Below are 18,548 nucleotides of genomic sequence, written 5' to 3'. Positions count from 1 at the left end.
TGAACGTTTGTGTTTCTCTGCCTGATGGCTTAAACGTGTTGCAGCCAGCCGACCTGACAGCTCCTCATAACAACACATACTTACATAACACTTACATAACCCGTAAAGCAGCAGCGCCTGTGTAAATCAATAGCGTGTCTTAGATTACAAGCTCTAAACATTTCAATTTAGAAAAGATTTCTAAGGGATTATACACTGAATGAAGCTGCATTTTGGCACCATTTGAGTGAATTTGAAGGAAAATAAATTCACTTTTGGTAAATTTTTTATGCCGTCTTTTATGGTATATATATTAGCTAGTCAAATTTAGGATTAAACAAGGTGACACAAGGAGATTATGCTTATTAAATACTTTCATAATTACCAAGCACTACGTAATAATAACTGCAATCGACAATATCAGTTTAGAAAGTAGATGGCAGATATTCTTGTTTTTCACTAATTTTTTATAAAAATTTACACTTAAAGTAGAAATGCGCCAATATGAACATGGTTAACATTTTGGTCGATGCTGTGGTTTAGAAAACCCTTACACAGTTTGCACAGTTTGCATACTACATTGTAGCTGCTTTAATAACATTGAAAGTGTTCCAGCGAGGTGCAGAAAATGTGTTTGGCAACTTGAGGACTCCACAGTGGATGAAAATGGTATTTGAGGTTGTGGGGGGGGAAATGCGTAACAGATTTATGACTTTGATTTACTTTCATTTTTAATGATATGGAAGGCCAGTCTCCACCCACATTCTGCAGCTTGTTTGAGTGTCGCTCCTGTGGTAGTAACACTGCAGTTTTAGTAAAAATAAGAATAAAAATGCAAAAAAAATTTAATATGAAATGTGTATAGTAAAACAAAAGTTGGAATGATAGTTTTCCTTTTCCTCTGATTAAAAAGATGTATTGTCATTTGGTCTGCAGATCAGTCAAATAATTTCAGTATCTTGAGAATTACTCCCGGCACGGGTCTGCACAGCACTGATGCTCAAAAATACAGCAGCAACGCCACCTTGTGTTGTTTTTACAACCATTACCCATGTGCTGAATCCCAAACATTTCCATGTCCAGGAATTTGTAAGATTTTTATTGTTAGTAATAATGCAGCAGAATTACATAACTGTCCATACTGTAGGTGGGGAGGGGGCAGTGAAACCTGTGATCAAAAAACGGCATACATCCTGCCATTTTGCTCAGTTTGAATGAAATAATAGAGATTATAAACTACCGCTCATACTGCTGTGGACCCTCTGGAACCCCCTCAAGGACCACTGGGGGTCCCCGGACCTCAGCTTGGCAGCCAGTGTCCTACACTAATATAGTTCAGTCATTAGTCTCTTCTGAGCAGTAATAATCGCACTGGCCTTCTCTTTTTCCCGCATCTAAAATGTGGAAAGACAAGATAGGAAAAGATGAGATGAAACTTAGAGGGATGGTGATTGATCAGTTGTTTAATTATTTGATTGTTTGACTCTGGTGAGTGGTAGATCTATTTTTTATCTGTTTGTTTGTTCACCATATACTTATTCAATTGTTTGGAGCGTTGGGAACTGACCCTTCATGCCATCTGTAAATTAACACTGTAGGATTTTTCCACATAGAAAGAAACTGCCGCTTCCAATGACTGATTCCACAATTCCAAGGAGACACATTAAATCAGCATCTTGAAATGTAGCATGGTGGTAGAGTGGATCATCTGTAGATTAAAAAGAGATCTGGCCAAGAAATGTCACTCAGTATAGGCATGCTCTGCTATAACCGTAATGAGTGCTATAATCAACAGATAAATATGTGTAATAGCATTGCCCTAGGTCACAAATAAAGTTGTTGAGAGAAAACTTACAGGTTAACTGAAGTTCAGAGAAGTTTAACATACAACAAAAAGAAGTCATGTTTATTGATGCACTTTTGGCTTTCTTCAGATGATGAATTCTGCCACCCAGCCACTCAAGTCTTCTATCCACAGTGAACGTTTTGGTGTCTTTGTTACAGTAGTTCAGCTGCTATTCTCCCTCTGGTCACAGTGATAGAGTTTCCAAACCAGGAACAGAAGGAAAGTAAGGGGGGAGTTTGAGCTTCATTACAGCATGTCTGAACAATGAGGACCTGTTCTTCAAATCCCCCCGAAGACCAAACAGTCCATCGGCCGAAGATACTACCTAATAAAAATTCATTTTAGTCTAGTGTGTGTCTGGTATTTTTGCTTCATTAAAAATATTGAGTTTTTAGAAACAGAAGAAAAAGTCAGCCTAGCAATACAGTATGATGTACAATCACTTAAAGTATTTAAATGTCACTATAATATAAACTTTCATCACAGTGTTATGCAGCTATTTATGCAGAGAATAACATTCAATTGTGAAACTATTGAAGAGAGCACTGATTTGGCACCATGAGGCTTTATGTACAGTATGTGGCACATAGACTACATCTATGGACATGTACCGCCACCTACTGGACTTTATGGCTTATTGGCAAGCAACAGGAGGTCAAGTATCAAACCCTGTGTGCCCTATGGAGATTGTCACATTATTGTCAGAATCAGAATAGAATCAGAAGAATCAGAATAAAGTTTATTGCCAAGTAAGTTTTCACAGTACAAGGAATTTGCTTTGGTATGGAGGTGCATACAATAAACATAAAAATAATAAAATAAAATAAAAATAATAATAATACAATTAAAATATAATACAAAATATAATAAGAAATAAGAAATAAAAATATGTACAAATATATATGTGCAATATAACAATATAACAATATAACTGTTTTTTCAAGTGAATGAAATGTACAGTTTGTACAGGTGTGTGCAAAATTTTTTCCAAAGAATGTGCAAAGGTATGGGGGGGGGGATAAGGGACTGTGTCAGTGGGGGTCCCGGGCCTTGTTGATGAGGCCAGCTGCAGACGGGAAGAAACTGTTCTTGTGGCGTGAGGTTTTGGTCCTGATGGACCGCAGCCTCCTGCCAGAGGGGAGTGTTTCAAATAGTTTGTGTCCAGGGTGAGAGGGGTCGGCCACAATCTTTCTTGCTCGCCTCAGGGTCCTGGAGGCGTGCAGGTCCTGGAGGGAAGGTAGATTGCAGCCAATCACCTTCTCAGCAGAGCGAATTATACGCTGCAGTCTGCTCTTGTCCTTGGCAGTGGCAGCAGCGTACCAGATGGTGATGGAGGAGGTGAGGATGGGCTCAATGATGGAGGTGTAGAAGTGCACCATCATCGTCTTTGGCAGGTTGAACTTCCTCAGCTGCCGCAGGAAGTACATCCTCTGTTGTGCTTTTTTGGTGAGGGAGCTGATGTTCAGCTCCCACTTGAGGTCCTGGGTGATGATGGAGCCCAGGAAGCGGAAGGACTCCACAGTGTCGACTGGGGAGTCTCTCAGGGTGATGGGGGTGAGTGGGGCTGGGTTCTTCCTGTAGTCCACAACCATCTCCACTGTCTTCACAGCGTTGAGCTCCAGGTTGTTCAGTCTGCACCAGGACACCAGGCGGTTGATCTCCTGCCTGTAGGCTGACTCATCCCCACCAGAGATGAGCCCAATGAGGGTGGTGTCGTCCGCGAACTTCAGGAGCTTGACAGACTGGTGACTAGAGGTGCAGCTGTTGGTGTACAGGGAGAAGAGTAGAGGGGAAAGAACACAGCCTTGGGGGGAACCGGTGCTGATGGTCCGGGAGTCAGAGACATGTTTTCCCAGCTTCACGTGCTGCTTCCTGTCTGACAGAAAGTCTGTGATCCACCTGCAGGTGGAGTCAGGCACACTCAGCTGGGAGAGCTTGTCCTGTAGCAGAGCCGGGATGATCGTGTTAAAGGCTGAGCTGAAGTCCACAAACAGGATCCTGGTGTAGGTTCCTGAGGAGTCCAGGTGCTGGAGGATGAAGTGGAGGGCCATGTTTATTGCGTCGTCTACAGACCTGTTGGCTCTGTAGGCGAACTGCAGGGGATCCAGGAGTGGGTCAGTGAAGTTTTTGAGGTGTGACAGCACAAGGCATTCAAAAGACTTCATCACCACAGAGGTCAGGGCGACGGGTCTGTAGTCATTAAGTCCTGTGGTCCTTGGCTTTTTGGGGACAGGGATGATGGTGGAGGTCTTGAAGCAGGCTGGAACGTGGCATGTCTCCAGTGAGGTGTTGAAAATGTCTGTGAACACCGGAGACAGCTGATCGGCACAGTGCTTCAGGGTGGATGGAGAGACAGAGTCTGGCCCGGCTGCTTTGCGGGGATTCTGTCTCTTGAAAAGCCTGTTAACGTCCCTGTCCAGGATGGAGAAAGTCGTCACTGTGGTAGGGGGGAGGGGGGCTCTGAGGTGGGCAGCTGTGGAGAGGTGTCAGGACTGTCCCATTGTCTTTCAAAGCGCCAGTAGAACTCATTCAGGTTGTTGGCCAGGCGCAAGTCGTTAGCAGAGTGGGAGGCTCTAGGTTTGTAGTTGGTGATCTGTCTGAGCCCTTTCCAGACAGAAGCAGAGTCATTATTACAATTAGAAAGTCTTTTTTTATATCATTTTCTACCTGATTTTTTTTCTTATGGATGATTCTTTTGTCATTACTTTTGATTCATCGTGGATATATATATAATTTTTTTTTTTTACTGTTCTTGTTTTTGTTGTTTTGTCATTAGTAAAGCACTTGATGACATGTGCGGTGGTGGAGTGGAGCCATGAATATGGCTTACTACTATCATTATTATTATTATTATTATAATTATTATTATTATGGTTAGTAGTAGTAGTAGTAGTAGTAACACCAGCAGTAGCTGTAGCAGTAGTAATAGTGGAACTTGTGGTAAGAGTGGTAATAGTAGCAGTAGTAGTAGCAGCAGCAGTACCAGTAGTAGTGGTGGTAGTAGTAGTGGAAGTAGCAGCATAGTATTTGTATTTCACCAAGGTTTGAGATGTTCACTCCTGCCACCTAGTGGAGAAACACAACACCTCTCATAACTCTTTACTTGAGAGCGACCCACAGCAGAGCCTTCACAAGCAGGAGAATGCTCTGAACCTTCTCCTGGAGGAACCAAAGCTTCCTTAGGAGCTTTGATCTTTTAGCTGAGACAATGGAAGCTTTAGTCTCCACTCAATTGAAAAACTATCTGTATAGTCACAATGTCTTAAATTAAGTGCAGTCTGGTTTTAGAGCAAACCATAGTACCGTGACTGGCTGCTACTTTGAAAGTCCTGGATGACACAAAAGCAGCCACTGATAAAAAACAAGCATGTGCAGCTCTGTTTATAGACCGTACCAAAGCCTTTGATACTGTGGGCCAAAAATAGGACAAATAAGACAAAGGCAATGGTGTTCACTGCCAGCTGTACAAAGGCTTCTAACCTCATAAGCAACACTCTAGAAGGTATCCCTATTGAATATGTAGATAGGTATAAATACTAAGGTATTTGGTTGGATGGAAATCTTAATTTCAGTATAGAGTGTCTATCCAAGAAGCCAACGTTCACACTTGACTTTTTTTTTCCAGTTTAAATCATGTTTCTCTGTGGCTTCATGTAAACAGCTGGCTTCTGGTCTATTCCTGCCACAGCTTGATTATGGTGATACCATTTACTTTTTACTATCTATCTACTTTGTCCAAACTTGACTCATTATACAATGCTGCTTTGTGATGCAAATCTAGTCTACTTTAGACTAAATCTAAATCTACTTTATAGTTTGGTTGATTGGAAATCACTTGCTGCTCGTAGGGTGCAACAACATAGGAAAAATGCCTATGTACATTAATTCTAAAATGTTATTTACGTCCAAGGCACAATCTTCGATACAGATGGCACTGTTGCAAGATACCAAGTCTGTGTACAGAAGGTGCCAAGGAGAGTTTGTTTTATTTTGGTCCGTGGTCCTGGAATGAGCTGCAGAACTCTCAAACTTGAGTCACTCATGTCATCGACTGATGTGAAAAAGAAATTAATGGGCATTGTCACTGAAAGCTGTTCATGTTTCAGGCTGCAATTTTTTTTCATCACACTATATTATGTGTCACTTGGTAGGTTTTATTTCCATTTCCATCTTTTAAATGTCATTGTTTTATATTTGTCACTTGTGTGGTGTTTGTGTTTAAATGTTTTTATTAGTTTTTTATTAGTTTTACTAGTTCGTGCTGCCTCTTGGCCAGGTCTGCCTTGTAAAAGAGAAACTTGTTCTCAGTGGGACTTCCTGGTAAAATGAATAAAGGATGTGGAACAGTCAAGGCCACTGAGTTGTAGTTTTTATGGCTGTTTTATGATAGCTACACCTTCTCTCTGTCATAAATTGAGTCACAACAATGCTTTCACATTTAGAAATGCCTTCATTGCAGATTGGATTTTCATCTGCTTTGTTTAGGAAATTGAAATTGCCATACTGATGCAATGCAACATATCTGCTGAACACTTTTCTTTCCAAAGTGCTTTAGAACAAATCCCTGTGTACATTTTAACTATGGGTGACTACAGTTTGAATCAACCTAACTAACCTCTAACCCCAGCAGTGTTGGTGCCACACACTAAACATTGAGCTCCCCATGACCATAATTTGAATGGATCTCTTAATTTAGACCGTTTCTGTTTTCAGACATCTACACTTGGCTAAGTGACTTATCAGGATGTAGCTGCCACAGACTGTGGCAGGGAATTGATCATTGAGCCTGGACAGGATGTGGGACGGATATAAATGTAAAAGAGACGACAAATAAAATTGTCATTGATGAGAGGCTGGGTTCCAAGAAGGCCCAAACCACAGGAACTGAGCTTGCCAAATCAGAGGTTGAGCTTAAAGAGCAGGCTGCAAAGGACGAGGCACACTGCCAACCAAACAACGGACATGTCGAGGGCAACAGACTATGTGCTCCTGCTCCAGACAAGAAATATTATGACCAGGCCGCTAAAATTATCATTCAGCAGATTATGATATTGTCAAAGAATGCCCTTGTTAATGAGATGCTGTTCTCACTTTAAAACCTGATGTTGTCTTTCAAAGGACATAACCTCTGTGATGGCTGTGGCTGATGGCTTCCATGACGATTGCTGCTCAACACATTGTTATCCGCGTAATGGAGGCAGCAAAGAATATTGACATGGATGAGAGGCTGGCATCCAAGAAGGCCCAAACCGCTTACACTGAGCTCATCAACGAAGAAGATGTCCTTAGAAAGAAGGATGCAAAGAAGGAGGCACATCCAGATTGGATTTTTATCTGCTGTGTTTCTCAGTTCTTTGGGGGACATTAGAAGGAGGCCCTGCTCTGTGCACTCAACACCAGATTTGTTAATAGCAGCCCTTGTAAAATTGTATAACAATCACAAAAGAGCTTATATGAAGGAAAAGGTCCATATTGTGCTGTGTTCTAATGGAGATCAAGCAGAAGCAGAAGAAAAAGCAAGTTTGATCTTCCCAGCTAACTTTAAGTTATTGCCACAGACTTGGAGATTCAAAAAATGTACCTTTGCGCTCCTAATGGTCAAATATGGTAGTATTCTCTTTCGCAGAGATAGAATGGGGCACTATGGAGAATTTGATTGAAACCTCCAATTATGGATTGAATAAACCCTCCTATTAGGTTGTGGGTCAATTTGACCCATTTCAGCTTTTGAGCTGAACAAAAACATATTTAACCTCTCTTTTACTCTGTGCAGATTTGGTAGACAAAGATGATGTTATGGGTCATTTTGTCAGACGACTATTTAGTCAGACGACTAAAATAACCTTAAAATTCCAAGGCAAGGATGTGACTCCAGGATGAGATAAATGTAGATTAACACAGTCGCTCCACTTCCATTTCTGAGTTTGATTGTTTAGGAGAGACAGAAGGTCCGTTTTTTTAATAGCATTTAAATAGCATACACTGTTGACTGTAGTGGAACTTACAATTCTCTACAGAAATGAAGCTATACAGGCTGTACATTATTTTAGATATCATTGCTGACATCATTTATTCAAGAAAAATAGAAGGGAAAGGGTTTGGATGTATATGTGCGTGTGCGTGTGTGTGTGGGCGTGTATGTGTGTGAGTGAGCACAGGTGTTGATGTGCTCAGGCTCTTCGCTTGAAGACTCAGGAATTTGGAGGAGCCCTTGTTGGTGGTGGACTCCATCTTTTCCTCCTCCTCCTCTTTGCGGGTCGTGGTGAGGGCATCAGTGAGTCTTCGCCGCCAGCTGCGCTTCTTCTTGGGCTTTTTCTCAGAAACTCCAATGTCCCTCTCCAGTTCAGCAATCCAGGCCATCATGCTGCTCTGTGTCTTTGCCCACTCTTGCTCTTTCTCCTCCAGGGCCTGCTGGGTCTCGGTTTCGGCCTTGAGGAGACCGGTCCTCTCCTCCAAGGCCTTGAACTTGGCAGCTTGCTCCTCGACATCATTGTGGGCTTTCTCCAGTCGCAGCTGAAGCTCTGCAATTGTTTTCTCTGCAGCCTGTGTGCGCTGGAAAACGACCTTCTTCTCCTGCTCATAGGCACTGATCTGGGTGGCCTGCTGCTGAATCTTCTTCTGGGCACGCTGCAGCTGCGCATTGGGTTTTTGAATGCTCTTCTCTGCAGGCCGGGCAGTCCGGGTCTGCTGGCAGAAAGCCTGCATGACTTCGGCTTATGCCTCCATCTCAATCTTCTGCTGGACCTCACTGTCCTTTATCCTCTTATTTCTTTGCCTATTACTCTTTGTTGTCGCCTCCATCGCGCTAAGAACAAGAATATGCCTCTGTGGGCCGCTGCACGCTCTTCTTTTCCTAGGAGTTGAGACATTCTGCTTCCACTGACCTGATTGTCACATCTTACTCTAGGTCAGTGAGATTCCAAGTTCCCCTTGACTGACAGGAGCCCTCAAACATGCTATGTGTTTTATTTTTTGATAAATATTTGCTAAATTAATGTTTTGAGTTTGATAAACTTTCACCTTTAAACCTATATACCCTAATTTTAGCCTATAGATGTCTATAACCATTTAGGCTATTATAAATGGCTAATACATGTAAAATATCTCAGTGGTACATTTACATTTTGTACATAATATGTTTACAGTTATGTTTCAACATACAAAACTGGCTCAAATCTATTTGTACATGTAGCTCATATTCAAGTTAACAAGACTTGTAGGTCCAAAATATATTTTGGTAAGTTGTTGTAGAGAGTTAGAACTTTACCTGTATTATAAGTGAGAGTGAGTCTGGTCAGACAAGAAAAAAATAAAGTTATTTCTGTTTTTTCCTGATTCTCTGAGCATTTTTGTTTTGAGCAAATATACCTTGCTGGTCAATTTGACCTGTAACATAACGAATGTCATGTTTTTTTTAACCTAATACGAGGGTTAACTAAAATAATACAGCCCAGGTAGTATTTTCTTTGGATGTAAAGCTTGATCATATGTTTTGTTTTTGATAAAAAGCGAGTTTTTGTCCATTACCTCAAAAATAATTGATATAATTATGTCTGATTATGTCGATCATCCATGTGATTTCCAGTAGTAGTAAACTTTGTGTGGAAGTGTGGAAGTATCGAAGACTCAATCAACAAGTCCTGTGAATATTCAGTTGCTAATATGTGATAATGAAACTGTGGTGATTATACCCAGGATTTACACTTTGACTTCATGATAAACAAAATTCATAGCTTCATAACACACTTCTGTTGTGGCTCACTTCTGTTTTTTTATGACTGCATTTACAGCATTTCTGTATTTGCATGTGTTTACTGAATTTACATCGCATTTGGGACTTTGCAGTGCATGTCTAAAATGTAGTGCATGTGTTGTCAGATTGTTACATGTGTTTTCTCAATTCAAAGCATGTTTTGAATTTGCAGGAACTCTAAAAAAAAACAAAAAAAACAGTTCCCGGCCACTGTAGTTCTTTTGGAGAAGGCTGATACAGAGTCGTGTGTTATGTGGACATACAAACTTCACCGGTGTTTCGACTGACTAATGAACTAGACAAAGTAGATGTAGCGATACCAGGGAGACCTTTGGAGAAAGCCCCAACCTTTCTGTTGCTTTCTTGAATCAACACCAAATGGCCTATCACAACAAGTGGTGTAGAGGTGTTAAAAAAAATTTCTGACCTGACGAAGATCCAAGGAGGATCGAAACGTTGTCAACAGTAAACTTTTGTGGCATGGAGCAAGTGTGCATGCGTTACTCCTTTTATTCTATCACAACAAGTGGCCATAAAGGTGTCTATCTGACACAATCCACAGCTTCAAAAGTGGTATCTGATAGCAGGACATGTCTCCCCAAAAGCTCTTGGGGATTAACAACAGGATACTGTGAAGAGGTTTGAAACTTTCTCACACATTCCACAGTTATTGACCTTTATCTTCCAGCCATCAGGAGGAGAAGGACTCAAGGACTCAGGAATACTAATGAACTATACACTCACACACCCATACCTTTCACACATCTGAAATATAGGGAATCATCCTTCTTTCTTCATTTGGAGTACCAGACTGTTCTGATTAATCAAAAGGGACAGTCAACATTGGGTGAGAACGGGGATACACCAATGTGTCAATACGAAGGAACAAAAGACTGCTGTTGACAGTTACCAGAGTTTCATCACTACCCCCCTCTCTGAAACAGGACAATCATAAATCTTTCCACTCTCCACATTCTTCTTTAAACCTACTTTCAACCCTATACTTCCCAAAATGTTTTTAATGAGTTTATTATGTATCTTGACGTATATGCTAAATGTGTTAACTATATATGTTGAAGTTGTTTAATTAGTAGTGAATTGTATGCATACACAATGTTGTCTACTTTAGTTGAGGAAATAATTGCAATTATATCACTCTCTCTCTCATTTGCATGGTACCACACTGCCACCGTGTGGTCATTTATAGCTATGATATGCCAGTATAATATCGACCACGTTTGAGTGTATTACATGGTTAAATTGTCTTTTTACATTAGTAAACTCTGACTAGTTGATGCAAAAGCTTAGATTCAAATTACCAAAATAGATCAAGAAAAGTTAGGCTTTTAGTTGTCCCTAGCTCTCCGCCTCGTTTCTCTGCTTAATTGATCCATACATAGGCTACCTCCGTTTACTGCTGCCAATTTTTGTTCCCACATTTCATTAACTTACCATTTTCCTTTCATCCTTATTTTGTTTCATTGCATTTCATGCCTATTTTAGTCTATTAGTTTCAGTGTTTCATTCTGGTGATCAATATCAGTGCCTTATATTGCTTATTTCATTGAATATGGTTATACTTGAATAGTTAAATAAATATTCCCATTTATTGCAGAGAAGTTGTCATGTGTTTCCTTACCTGCAGAGAAAAGTCATCCCTGAACTGAAAAGATTTCACGATCTTTAGATTGATGACTGATTAGTATGAGTAAAGGTCTAATTTCCTTCATTTACGAAGGTGGTGCCCCTACGAGTGTAACTGATGATCTCTTGATCAAAATATAAATATTTCTATACCTTTACTAAATTATAAATTCGATATTTTCGACTCTACACGCTACATATAATGACTAAATTTACATTTTTGGGTTAAAGCGCTTGTACTCTTCATACACACATGCACCATGTATGAAACAAAGCTTTTTGGTTTTTACTTTTTATTAAAACCAATTGTGGACAGGCTGCCCAGAAGTTACTCTAATAATTGGCTGCCTAAAGGGCTCAGCAGCATTTTGCTCACATAGCTTGTGGTTGCCTTAGTGCAGAGTGTGGCGGGCCGCTGTTTTGCTGCCTTCCAGTCGGCACTCGGGGAACCACAGTCCCTTGTGCATGCTTATGCCAGCGGCTCATGCCAGCCTTCTATCCGCACCAGGAGCCGACTTGCTCTGTTTGCTCATGATGCCACCAAGATCTAAAATGTTTTCCATTGTTTCTTAAGCTGCCTTCGAATGCTGTCGTAAACATCAATCCTAGAAATTGAGCACACATAAACAACCCTACAGTCACACTTGAGTCTTTGACCGAGTCCCTGAGATGCCCTTTAATGTTTCTATCTTTTCAAACAGGGTCAGCACAATTAGATTAGATAAACTTTATTATCCCACACAGGGAAATTTAATGTGGTGAGACAGTAGAGAGACATGAACGCACAGAACAAGACAAGACCAGATGCAACTCACAAACACACAAAAGCATCCTTTTGTGTGTTTCCATCGTGCAGAATAGTCATCATTGTTCATTATTCTACTATTTTATAACACTTTTATAACATTCTTGTTCGTTTAAATTTAGTGTTTAGAAGTTTCGTATTTGCAACCATATACTGTAGATAGCAACTGAATTCTAGGTAGATTGAGGTAGGTAAATTTGAGAGCTGTTGATACAAAAACAAAACAACACACAAAATATTGTTATATATTTCTATTTTCACTCTTTTATAACTTTTAGTTAGGATTTTTGTGCATATTATCCTTTTGTAGGGTCCATTTTGTTATTATTTCCAACCAATATACATGGAAAACACCTGAGCAGCATAAAAATTAGCATAAAAAAATGCTAATTAAATAAATATATAAACTAATAAATAACCAAAACAAAAAACTTCTTCATATACATTCATCATATTACACAATTTAACTTTTATAAAGATTTGAGAAACAATGTCATCTCTTTTTTGAAAGCAGCAATGATTGTAAGGGTCTTAAAAATACATTTATTCATGTAATATTTAGCCATAACTTTATTATTACTATATTATGTTGTTAGAAAAATACTGCAGGTGGAATGGGGAGTTTACGAGGAGCACTTGAATGCAGCATTTCAGCCAGTTGTAGAGTTCCCTGCGGGCAGGGAGCGACAGTTTCACGCCCATGAAACTGTTTTAGCCAGTGTAAGCACAAACAAGCTTTGCGCAAAGTCCTTTAGGAGAAACATTAACCGGCTCGGGCAGATGCATGGATTTTTACACAACAACACAACAGACTAACTGTGTGTGGCGTCTGTGGTCCGGTGATCGGGTCTCAAACAACCAACAGGAGAAGACGGAAGTTTGTGTAGGCCTATATAGTGAACTGCTGCTGAACGTGTCTCTATGTGTACTTCGAGCCAGTTTGGAGTGGACTGATCACAATGCTGCGTAGGCCCGCTGTCCTGGTCCTGCTTGGTCTCATAGTGTCGTGCGGGGCAAATGTCGCTGCTCCTGTAGTCAACATAAGCCTGGATGAAGCCCCGGAGCTGCGATGGGCGCCTCTGCTGAAAGTCTTTGACATCAACTACCTGGAGAAAGCAGCCGCGGAAGTCATAGAGTAAGTTGCACAGACGCTCTTTACAATGGGTTCAGTATAGATGGGATGATGTGAACTGATAAATGCAGCTATCAATTGTAAATGCAAGTTCATGATGTTTTTTGTTTTGTTGTTGTTGTTGTTGTTGTTGTTTTTTTGGTTTTTTTTGTATATATATATATATATATATATATATATATATATATATACAGTATAGAAAAACACTATATTACCATGTAATATCACTATCACAATATCCTAGCTACTTATTTAAGACTTATAGTGCACCATCTTATTTTAATAGAAGTGCTTCGTTAATGTTGAAAATACTGAATGCCAGGATAAAAAAATAAAAAAATAAATAAAATCTCATGTATCTCATGTGCTGCTGTGGGGAATTGCAAAGTGCCTTATTGCAAAACCTCCCTTGGACAAACAGCTTTCTCTGTACAGGGGGTTAAAATATGGAATTCATTACCCACACATCTCAAACATGATCATAATTGGGATCATTTCAAATACAAACTAAAACAGTTTCTGAAGAGCAATCAGTCATGAGTGACTGTCTCTCTCTTTCTTTCTCTATTTTCTTATACCAGGTTATCTTCTTTTTTTTTTGGTACTATCTGTCTTATGTTGACAATGCCCTTTTGTGTGTGTATTCTATCTCTGTTGTATTGTATATCTGTTTTAACAGTGTTTTTACAAAAGCCCATCTAGGGACAAACATTGCAAATTAGCTTAGGCTATAAATGTTATGATATGTGACATCAGTCTATTTTCGTTTAAATGTTCTATGTCTATGTATCTGTCCCTATTCAAATAAACATTGAAATGAAGCATGAACAACTGCAGGTGATAGTCAGCTCTTTGAGTATCATTTGCTGTACTTTAACTTCTCATTCTTCTTTGCTCTTGTTATTGTCATAATGTAGCATAATAATCATAGTTCATGTTCAGTGGTGTAGTGGTAAATAAAAATGGTAAACTATGGGTGAACTGCCAGTCAGCGTTTATCATAAGTATCTATGCCAGCCTATTATTAACAACCACTAATACAAACCAAAAATATGTTTTCATAAAAGCATTAAATTATACTCACATTTTTTCACAGTCTGATAGGCTACTTACTATGATGTATACTATGAATTTAAAGATTTATCAGCCTACAATAGATGGGTAAATTATTCAGCAAATAAAAAGGTGGTTAAAGTTTAGGTGGGGTTACCTTCTACTAGGCTACATCTGTAGTGACAATGATAGCAACAGGACAGACATGTTTTCTTCTTCTTTGTTTTTTGCAGTACTACAGTTCCAAAATGGGTGCATCATGCTGTTGCTCCTGTTGTGATGGCCTTGGAAAAGTACATTCCTCAGCCTTATGCGGGGGAAATCCGCGGCATGGCCTCCCACTTTGGAGCCAGCCTTTCAGACATCATCATCCTCAACTTTGCCTACGAAATATCTGCGTATGTACGATTTTATATCTCCCGTCCAACGGTGGCGGTTTTCTCAACACATTCACAATAGAAACACTTGCAGAGGCACCCGGTGCATTAAAAGTACGCAAGAATACTTTTCCTGATGCAGAAAGCCTTCTCATGGATGAACACACTTTATGTATTCCTAGATTTTGCACTAGCATCGTAGCTCAGGACACAAAGGGCCAGGTGTACCACGGCAGGAACCTTGATTACCCGCATGATGTTCTAAGGAATCTGACGGTCGACTTAATCTTCCTCAAGAATGGAGAGGTATGTATTACACAACCTTGATAGCCTACAAAAATAATAGTTTCAAGTGTTTAAAAACTGAATAGCTGTAAAGACTATTGTACTAACTCAAACTGTAGCCAGCAAAATTGCTAAAAATCATTTATGTGGAATCAATAATAAGTCAATAAACCTCAGTAGGTGCAAAATCAAAGCCCTTGCATGATGATGCGGTGTCCAAGATGTATTTTAGGTGATGTGTCCATTCAGTCAACGTTCTGTTGTTGTTGTCAAACCCTCTCAGGTGGCGTACCGTGGAACTTCTTTTGCTGGCTACGTTGGCCTGTGGACGGGACAGAGTCCTAACAAGTTCACCGTCTCTGGGGACCAGCGAGGTAGGACCGCACTGGTTGTGCTAATTCACATGTCAAAGTTCACCAAATTTGAACTCTGCACGAGGTCAAAGTGCGAAATCGTTTCACAACTGGACACATTTTTAAAAACGTTTTTATTCATCTATTGTGTGGTTTTCCAAAGGGAAGTGAAACGAAATTCTGTGTAGGTTTGTGCTAATGTCACCGCGTCTTTAATTGTTCCAATGCATGTGTGCACGTCTGTTTTGTGCGATCATTAGGCAAGGACCACTGGTATGACTGGTGGAAGAATGTAGTGTCTGCTTTCCTGCTGAAAAGATCCCCAGTCAGCTGGCTGGTGAGGGAGGTGAGTATATTAAGGGAAATAAATATTCTGCAGAAATGTACATAGAAGTGAAACACTGACTGGATGTATGTCAACCACACAGACCTTGGAGGGAGCAGAGAACTTTCAGGATGCGGTGATGCGGCTTTCGAAAATCCCCATCATCACTGGAGTGTATTATATTGTGGGCGGGGTGCGGGCAGGGGAAGGGGCCGTGATAACCAGAGACCGAAAAGGCCCCGCTGATATCTGGCCCCTGGATACTCTGAATGGAGGGTAGGTCAAACGGACAACAAGGACAGTTCAAAATTAATTTGAGGAGGACATGGTGTAAGGAGATATTTGGTGCTGAATCACCCTGACTTTACACAACTGAATCCAAACTTCTGCTATATCTGTTCCCATGCTAGTTGGTACAGAGTGGAGACGAACTTTGACCACTGGCTTCCTCCCCCGGCCAGGGATCATCGGAGGTGTGTGACTCATCTCACATGATCAGCTGCAGCACAGAAATAAACAATGTAGTTGTATTATTAATATTATTATTATTACACTGTTGTCATGTGTTTATTTTTTAGAGAGGCAGCCAACAAAGCATTAAACGCTACGGGCCAAGATCACATCAACATGGATACACTTTATCAGGCAAGTGTGGGCTTTTTCAGGGGCCAGAAGTACATTTGGAATTTGAAAGTCTTCCATGTGATACTAAGAGAAACTGAGAACATACAAGTGAAACTTTGTATGGTGAACATTTTCAAATTGAGGAACAATGTATATATTTGTAACAGAGTCTCCTCCTGCAGGTTTTGTCGCTGTATCCTGTGTGTAATGGGTAAGAAGGAAGTCATTTGTTTATTATTCCCTCGTCTCTTTGTTTCAGTAAATCACATGATGGTTCATCTTGCTGAGCGGGAGCACAGAACGGCTTTCAGTTCCTTTTGCCTCAGCTCAGCAATAAGGCCAACAGGCCTTTGTTTGACAGCACTGTTTAGCAGATAGGAAACGGTGTATAGGATTGTAATTATAGAGATTAATTCCAAAACGCTACAGGTGTCTTACATTTTGATTGTATTATCAAGGTATATTATCAAGGAATCTGTTCAAGAATGTACACGGTTGAAAGTATGTTCCCAAATGTAATAGTTGTTTGTTTGCTTGTCTTGTTTATACAGAGAGCAGATTGTGCATTAGTGGATAATATTCTTTAACTCACCACCAGCATTGAGCACTGTCTGATATCTTGATTGTTATTTCCCAGAATTACTGTCTACACAACAACAATGAGCGCAGCAACCCCTGAAAAATATAATACAGTTGTCAGGGCACAGGTAATAAAACCCCTTAATTTTTTAATTGTCTTTTATCACATATCATATGAATCATGATACTCCACTGAAGCAATGAGAGCATTTATCATTCTGCCCTTCCACCTTTGTTTCAAGGGTTGCCGTCGGACCGAGTGAATCTAAAGGTTGGACCATGTTGAACTGCCGGGCCTCCAGCAGTCTGCAGTGCACTGATTTTTCCTACGAAGTGTCCTGGTGCATCTGACCTGCACAACATGATTATATGCAAATGATATAATCAGTGTGATTGACTGATAGACTGACACAGTGCTTTGCTGCCTCTAATAAAACCGGCTGACCTGCTGTGATAATTTTTGTTACCTTGTGTACCTATGATCCATATGTCTAGCCTAATAAAATATGATTACTTTTTAATTGATATTATCTGAAATCAGTTGATTTAAGCCTGTGTTTCAGTCCATGGCTCAGGGGGGTCAAGAATATGGAAATGAGACTTTCACAGAGCAGATCAAATATAACAATTTTTTTTTTTTTTTTTTTTTTAAAGGCATGGCTCATCCAAACCCACATCCTGGGGTTGAGCAAAAGTACGCTGGGCAATAGAAGGGCAGTCTGTAGAAGAAGTAAGAGAGTGACAGACTGCAGCTGAGAGTTAAGGTATATTGTATAGGCTCTGCTGAATAAATGGGTCTTGAGTCTGGACTTAAATACTGAGACAATGAATGTCAGATTACTTGACAATAGCGGGGAGAGTGCGGGAGGGGGTGGGGCCCTATAAGGACATGCTTTGTCCCAAGCTGTTTTCTACAAGGACCATAGACTAAAAAATAGGACAAGGACAAGGAATTCTGCATTCTGTGAGTGGAGAGTATGGCTGGCCTTATAGAGAGTAAGTAAATCAGTGATATAGAATATTGAGGCACAAGACCATGTAATGCTTTTGTATGTTTGCAGTATGACTTCAAAATCAATAGTAGGCCTACATACATTTACAGAGAACCAGTGAGGCGAGACCTGGGGTAATATATTTGCAGAAGACTCTAGCTGTTGACTTCTGAATAAGATGAACATTTCTGACTGTGGAGTTAGGACAGGACAGTCAATGCTGCACACCTAGCTTGCCGCCATGGGACTGTACAGCATCTGTAGGCTACTTGACTGTGTATTTGTTTCCATACAAACAAGCGGAGAGCTTTCTGTTTTACTTGAGGCTCTATCTTTGTGCCAGAAGTCAATCTTGCACATTTCGCGCCAAATCCTACCTGGACAAATACAATAAACAAGTGTATCACACAGAAGTAACCAGTTTCACTACGATGGTCTCATGTTTATAGCCATTACACTATGCTATCAAAATACATTTTTAGAATGATATATTGAGGTATATTCTACACGCAGGGGCTTTAAAATGGCAATTGGGGCGGGGGGTTGGGGGCTTTTATTTTGAAATGTACCCTTAAATTGACACACTCGTCCGCTGGTATGTCGGAGCTGACATAATGAATTTATGAACACCCTATGGATAAGAATATGTTAATTTGCCATGTAGCAATAGCGAAGCTCTAGTCCAGGTGTTATGAGAGCCCAAACAGCAGTTCTTGTGAAGTGTTGCCGGATGCAAGGTCAGGTTGTTGCCACATCATGATCACATGACATGACAGCGCAGCTACTTCCCGTGTAGACAGA

General features: G+C 40.3%; 1 protein-coding gene across 1 annotated transcript; it reads left to right on the top strand.

Moving 5' to 3' along the window:
* The first annotated feature begins 12,695 nt into the window (after window positions 1-12,695).
* Window positions 12,696-17,287, top strand: LOC139652428 (N-acylethanolamine-hydrolyzing acid amidase-like). The gene is made up of 11 exons (XM_071529508.1): window positions 12,696-13,162; window positions 14,446-14,610; window positions 14,772-14,895; window positions 15,158-15,248; window positions 15,488-15,573; window positions 15,656-15,828; window positions 15,963-16,025; window positions 16,131-16,197; window positions 16,359-16,387; window positions 16,814-16,883; window positions 16,998-17,287. Exons 1-11 carry the CDS (start codon window positions 12,987-12,989, stop codon window positions 17,016-17,018), a joined length of 1,065 nt encoding a protein of 354 aa, XP_071385609.1. The 5' UTR covers window positions 12,696-12,986; the 3' UTR covers window positions 17,019-17,287.
* The last annotated feature ends 1,261 nt before the right edge of the window (window positions 17,288-18,548 follow it).

This window comes from Centroberyx affinis, unplaced genomic scaffold (assembly GCF_046629955.1).
Source record: "Centroberyx affinis isolate AG114_WGS23_722 - 3 ecotype Tasmania unplaced genomic scaffold, CSIRO-AGI_Caff_v1 ptg000126l_1, whole genome shotgun sequence".
Taxonomy (NCBI): domain Eukaryota; kingdom Metazoa; phylum Chordata; class Actinopteri; order Beryciformes; family Berycidae; genus Centroberyx; species Centroberyx affinis.
The sequence above is the reverse complement of the archived record's forward strand: the minus strand, read 5'-3'. Positions and strand labels throughout refer to the sequence as shown.